The 6,404-nt window shown below is 47.1% G+C and overlaps 1 protein-coding gene across 7 annotated transcripts; it reads left to right on the top strand.

Moving 5' to 3' along the window:
- Positions 1-1,939: 1,939 nt before the first annotated feature.
- LOC120703735 lies at positions 1,940-4,612 on the top strand. Of its 7 annotated transcripts, none has more exons than XM_039987896.1 (6): positions 1,940-2,087; positions 2,184-2,709; positions 2,885-3,079; positions 3,291-3,360; positions 3,962-4,068; positions 4,139-4,612. In XM_039987896.1, the coding sequence occupies exons 2-6, from the start codon at positions 2,620-2,622 to the stop codon at positions 4,202-4,204; spliced, it is 528 nt and encodes a 175-aa protein (XP_039843830.1). In that variant the 5' UTR covers positions 1,940-2,087; positions 2,184-2,619; the 3' UTR covers positions 4,205-4,612. The 7 variants fall into 7 exon arrangements, 2 of the variants coding, with proteins under 2 accessions (XP_039843830.1, XP_039843827.1); XM_039987893.1 differs by having other exon boundaries at positions 2,184-2,381; XR_005687207.1 differs by having other exon boundaries at positions 2,184-3,079; positions 3,298-3,360.
- The last annotated feature ends 1,792 nt before the right edge of the window (positions 4,613-6,404 follow it).

Below are 6,404 nucleotides of genomic sequence, written 5' to 3' on the forward strand. Positions count from 1 at the left end.
TCGCTCCGTCTGCCAAAATCTAGCATACGAGTCCACTCCGCTCCGCTTTAACGGTGGCGACTCTCTCCGTCTACGTCTCTCTGCTTCTCTGTGTCTCTCTCCCATCGCCGGCCACGAGAAGAGGAGGGCCATGGCGCGGCCAGGGGGAGGAGGGAGGCCATGGCGGCGGCCACGGCGGAGCAGGGCGCCGGCGACGGAGGCCATGGCGGCGGCGGCGGCGCGAGATCCAGCGGCGCAGGTCATGGCGGCGGCCGGCGGGAGGGTCAGCTCCAACATTGCCCTTGCGCTCCCGGCCACCAATATCGCCTTCCTCACCATCGGCAACGAGGTGCTCACCAGCGCCAACAGCTCCTCGCTGTCCAGGTTCGCGCCTTCCTCCTGGAATCGAGAGCACGGAGCGAAGCGAGGTCGGCCTCGGCGACCGCCGCACGTTCGAGCGGCCCCGACCGCCGCGCGCCGCAGCTCTTCGTTGCCGAGGACGGCGAGGAGGAGGGAACCCCGCGCAGCGCCGCGCGCGCCCCATTGGGCCGTCCCGCCGCGTGCTCCGGCGAACGCGCAGGCCACGCGGAGGCCGTGGACGCCGCAAGGAAGCGCGGCCGGGCGCGGCAGGAAGGCGCGGCCGAGGACGCACGAGGAGGTCGTCGGAGCTGGCCGCCGCGCCCCCTTGCGGGCCTCCATCGCGCCCCCTTGCTGGAGCTCCGCTGCGGCCGGCGCACCATGGACCCACGGCGGGCGCTGCTTTTCAGCCGGCCGGCCACCGCCGCGAGGAAGATGGAGCTTCCCCGGCGGGTGCGGCGAAGAACGGCGACGGCGGGCGGAGGAGGCCGGCCGCGCAAGCAGAGGTGGGGGGAAGAGGCCGGTCGCGCGCGCAGGGGACGGGGAAGGCCGGCCGGCCCGGCGCCTCGCTTGTGCCATGGAGGCTCGCCTGCCTGCCGACTCCGCTGGAGGAAGAAGAAAGGAGGAAATGGAGAGAGAGGAGAATGGCACGTGGGACCCACTAACGGAGTTAATCTGCCATCCATTTCATATCCAAATTCCTCCAACCAAACAAAAATTAAGGGTTGGAGCAAACCCATCCTAATAAAACCAACCAAATATGAAAAGGGTTGGAGTCATCCATAACACATGGGTTGGAGTGGCTCCAATCCACCCAATCCGCAACCAAACAGACGGTAATGTGTTATGGGGTGTACGTCCTGAGGAGGGCTTATCTAGAGCGTCCATGTGGCACTTTGGGATCCACGAATTCTCTCTCCAAGGCGTGTATTCTCCATGTATTCATCTTTTCTGTGGTTTGTGTATTTACAGCGGCCCCCCAGGCCAGGTGCCGACTGCCGAGCCCCCCCCCCCCCCCCCCGCGCCGCGCCGCCACCCGTGAACCTCCAGACGGCACCCAACGCGGCAGGAAACCCTAGAGCTAGGGATGAAAACGGTCGGGAACGGTCGGGAAAACCCCTCAACCGTTCCCGCAACTGTATTTTTTTGTCGGGAACGGAAAATCGGACGGGAAAACGAAATCAGTATTACGGGATATCGGGAACGAAATCAATCGGTCGGGAGCATGCCGATTACGATCGGGAATCGATAACTCAAAACGGGAAAATACATACAACCACTTCAAACATTTAACTCGATAAAATAATTACAACTATGCATAAATAACATGGAAACAAGACTCGTATAACTAAGAAACACAGGTAAAGTGAATCACGAATTCACAATTCACGTTGGAACACATGAAAACAACAATTCACGTTTCCGACACAGGTAACACAGCTGACTACGACAAATACGGGAATTCCCGCGGGAATTTTCCCGGCTGAAAACGGGAACCGTGAAAACGGTCGGGAAAACACCCCAACCGTTCCCGTTCCCGCCCGTTTTCCCGTTTTGTTTTCCCATTTTCTCATTTTTTTCGCGGAAACGGTTTAGCGTCGGTTTAAACGCTAAATGGAGCCGGTCGGGACGGGATTTCCCCGTCCCATTTTCAACCCTACCTAGAGCTGAGGGAGAGGCGGCGAGGGTGCGAATCCCGCATTCAAGCTCGATGGAGGTCTCCCGGATCTCCGCAAGAGAGTAGACCGCAGGTTCGGTTTCAAACTATTTTCGAATCGATCCCCCCCCCTTTCCCTAAGATTCGTTTTCTAACTCTTGGTCGTCGGCTTTTTGCTTGTCGTCTGAAGTTGCGCCACAAGGATGCATTGTTGGATGCGAAGTCTGCGGTTTGTTTGGTCCAAACTGGATCCAGTGCGCCGCCGAGCTCGCCGGCGGCCAGGCCCCCGATGAACAGCGCGGGGCAAAGCGTTGGTACCGTTGCCTCAAGGTTGGGGTCTCCAGGTCAAGATTCGACGCGAGCATCTCCGCTCGAACTTCTTATCAGGGTGAACTCATCCCGACATCCGAGCGTAATTGTGTGTGATGGTGTAGAAGTAGTCTTACTTTAGACCGTTTTGGAGCAGCTGGAGGTTTTACGGCATACTGATTTAAATCGTACTTTTTTTTCACGCACTCAGAATAGCTGCATGTTTTTCTGGGTTCAAGTTTAGGTGGAATGCGATTTTTTCTATATTCAATTATCACAATGGTTGTGTTTTTAGTGATACTTAGAATAGCTGCAGAATGGCTGAAAACTGCTGCTGGTTAAATCTTTTATGGGAAGTGATGCTACATCTCGAAGCATTTTTCTGCTGCTGGTTACCAGGTGAAACGGTATATAGAGAGCACTCAAACTAGTTAAATCTTAGTACTTAAGAGGATGTTTTTTGTTGTGAAGTATTGCTATACCATTCTGCTGGTAGTTCTACTTGTTGTTTAGTACTAAGATTGATCCCATTAGAGTACGGCATTCAGGGTATCTCACTAGAGGATTTTGTTTTCGGTTTAGGGCGAGGAGCAGGTAGTTGTAATCCCATGGGCAGTGATCCTTGAGAAGGTGATGAAGTCCCTACCAGGCAAAAAAGGTCCAGTTTATCATTGGATGAAGTCTGGTGTTTCTGGTTTCCAAGTATGCATTGAATTGGACTGCACGGGCACAAGGTATTCAGTTGTACCAGTTGGATGCTGCAGTTCGGAATTGAAGGTTTGTGCCCATTTGGATTTGTCGCCCCTGGATTTTAGGCAGTGTAGAACCAACATTAGTTTCTGAAATTATGATTATTTTTACACCAGCTTTTCTTTGAATATCTTTTTTGTTAGTGTATTGTCTTGTGATTTTAGTTTTGCTCAGCTGGTCCTAGGTCATTGTTGTTTTTTCTGATTCTGGGGGTGTTTGCACTTGTTTCTAATTGAAGTTTGCAGGCTTGGGGCTTAAAAACAACCCTTCCCCAGACCCCGCACAGTGCGGGAAGCCTACGGCACTGGGTACGCTCTTTTTATTGTCGCTTACCTTTTAAATGTATTTTTGGTTTTCTTTAATGTCGGATGCCTTTTACTTTACACTTTTATTGCCCAAACAGGAGCATGCTTTTTCCTCGAGGTGTGTATCGATATATTTAGAAGAGATGGGTGTAAAGAAACCCAAAGTTACAACACAGGTTTATGTTTTTGGTACAAACTTTAGCGAGCTTCCCCTGGTCTTGTCGTTTCTGAGCTAAGGAATATAATTGTGTTGTGTTCTAGTGTGATTTAGTTTCCTACTTTAGATAAACTCATAAACAGAAACACCAGGATCACGGTGCTTCCAATGGATCTGATTTTTTTTTATGCCATTAGACTTAAGTAATGTAGTATGGAACACCGCGATGCTGAATGGTTATGGTTATTATGGTCCAAAATGGGGGTTTTCATAATGGTGTTGCTGAATGTGGACAGTTTGCTACTTCTTTAGATAAACTCATAAACAGAAACATCCCCTAACCAGCTATCCGAAGCTTCGATGTGGGTGCTGATTTCCTGTTTTCCGCCGGGTTGTGTATAAATGGTTTGCTAATAAGCAGAATGTTAACCAATTTGTTACTCGCAGGTATGCAACTTATGAACATGGAAGGATGTTTTGAACCAATATGTATGCGATGTGGCCGATCTGCTTATTGCTACACTATCAATCAGCGGAGATGCCTTCAATGTCAAGTACGAGTTTTGCCCTCCCCGCAGTCTTTTTTATCAGTCTCCATTACCCCTGAGTACTAAATGCCTGCAGATATGCAAGCTCAGCATATGGGAGGGCACTCTGAATCAGTATGCACAAGGCATGTTGAATCTATGAAGAGGGAGATTCAACAGTGTCGGTAGTTATTGTCTGTGAAAGATATTTAGCTAGCTAGCATGGAGGCAGATGTGTTGCTGAATGTCATGTGCCACCAAGGAGGAGCATCTTAATAAATTAGTAGGCACTACTAGCATGCGAATTGAGCAGCATGGAATATTTGGAAGGTGTGGAATTGGCATATTTTTTACCATCGTCAGTTGGATGTGGCGCAGGTCTTCGTGCGTAAGATGGCTTGTGGTGCACCTGAGCTCTCACTACTCTCATGATTAGTGTTTTCTTTTTCGGAGTGGACGAGTCTTTGCTTATTTATGTAATCACAACATTGTAAGAATTAGCTTGCTTGTCCTTAAATGACAAAGCAGTGCTCTTGCTAGTTTTTCAAAAAAGTATTCCTTGTAATAGCTCCGTGTAGGGCCGGGCATTCGGGTTATCCGAAATTTTCGGGTCGGGTAGTTCGGGTTTTAGGAATTTCGGGTTTCCAAAAATGATACCCGAAATCAGTTGGGAAAAAGAAGAACCCGAAAATTCGGGTACCCGAAAATTCGGGTTCGGGTTTTACCCGAATTACCCGAAATTCTGGAACTCCACATATGCAGTATAAAATCAAATCAAATACACACAACCATACATTCAGTTCACACGTCCAAACTGACAGTTCAAACGAAATTAACTAACACTTCACACGTTCAAACCGTGACAGTTCACACTTCACATATCACAATTAATAAACATAGTTTTGAAGCACACAAATCAAATCATAGATGAAAAAACAAATCATTTCGGGTTGTTCGGGTATTTCGGGTACCGTGGCCCAATACCCGAACTACCCGTATTAATTTCGGGTACCGTGGGTTGGAACCCGGATTAGGGTTCGGGTTTTTCGGGTTCGGACTTTTCGGGTTCGGGCTCGGGTTTTTCGGGTTCGGGTACCGGGTATCGGGTTTTCTGCCCAGCCATAGCTCCGTGCTAAGTACTTGTGATTTTGTGTGAATACTACACTACTACCGGAGAGGTTGTAGCCTTGAACTACTACTTACAGATGCAGTGTAACTATTCCTTGCTATGAAGTTTTTACTCTTGTAAATTGTTGAGGCAATCTCACATATTCTGTTACTGGTAAGGGCAGAGCATACTCTACAGTCAGCTGCACCAAGAGATGCCTGTATAGTTGATGTGTATATTTTCTCGACATTGCCTACAAAATGTTTTACTGTGTATATATTCTTCTCTACATTAGAACAATAAGGGCACTTTACTCCCCCACTACAGACAAATTTCTACTGATTATTAACTTGGACTAGGACATCTTGAAAATTCTTGAAGCTGGAAAGAGAAGACAAATTGTTAGTGCATTGAGCTAATAAATAAATTCGAAAGTGGTTAAAATTGCCAAAAAATGACATGTAGAAAAAATATGACACCAGCAGATTGTGCTGATAGGGAGAAATTGAAGCTGAAGATACAAGAATGTGGCATCGAAAAACTCTAGCCAAGACACATTAGTTTAAGGCATCATAAAGGTTACTTTGAAAAAATATGCTTGCTCAGGCATATTGTTACACATCTACACTCGAGTATCCTCACCAAGACTTTGATATAGAGTGATTCATTCATTGGACTAATTATGAGCATCTGTGTAATTGATTTTGCTATTGAATCTTCCGTAATCCTGTCATCTTCATGTTTCCCCTTTTGCATCTGTAGACCTACCCAACACTTGTGTTGTTACAACTAGCTTTCCAAAGTCTTGGTGTGGTGTTTAGGATTTAAACACATCACCTTTATATGTATTTTTGAACTTTTGAAAACAAGTGAACAAATAATTTTTTTGAAGTATCATAGTTTAGTCATTAGTTTGAAAGAATCTTCATGTACAAAGTAAAAGTATATTTGGCCATACTTCAATGTAAAACAATTGTTTTATGGTTCCAAGCCAAAATATGAGGATATGTAGGTGGAATCATCTGAGCATTGTAGGCTATAGTTTATACTACATATCAGATACGGCTGTTGGTTCCGGCTACCTATTGTGTTGTTTTAGTTTTTAGTTTTAAAAGCTCATGTTCTGTGATGCTGCGCAAGTTGAAACACATATTATTGACATTTTGTTTTCCTAAACAGGCTCATTGTAGTGTTGCATATAATCTCCAAATGATGTTTTCAGAATTTGATGCAAATCCAAAACGACAGATGCTGG

Source organism: Panicum virgatum, chromosome 4K (assembly GCF_016808335.1).
Source record: "Panicum virgatum strain AP13 chromosome 4K, P.virgatum_v5, whole genome shotgun sequence".
In the NCBI taxonomy this organism is placed as follows: domain Eukaryota; kingdom Viridiplantae; phylum Streptophyta; class Magnoliopsida; order Poales; family Poaceae; genus Panicum; species Panicum virgatum.

Bases quoted from the DNA above. Each gene is read 5' to 3' on its own strand.
- LOC120703735 (XM_039987893.1), top strand. From the start codon at position 2,283: ATGAACAGCGCGGGGCAAAGCGTTGGTACCGTTGCCTCAAGGTTGGGG. The intron at 3,080-3,290 runs GTTTGTGCCCAT...TTCTAATTGAAG, and splicing joins GCTGCAGTTCGGAATTGAAG to TTTGCAGGCTTGGGGCTTAA. The intron at 3,361-3,961 runs GTACGCTCTTTT...TGTTACTCGCAG, and splicing joins CGGGAAGCCTACGGCACTGG to GTATGCAACTTATGAACATG.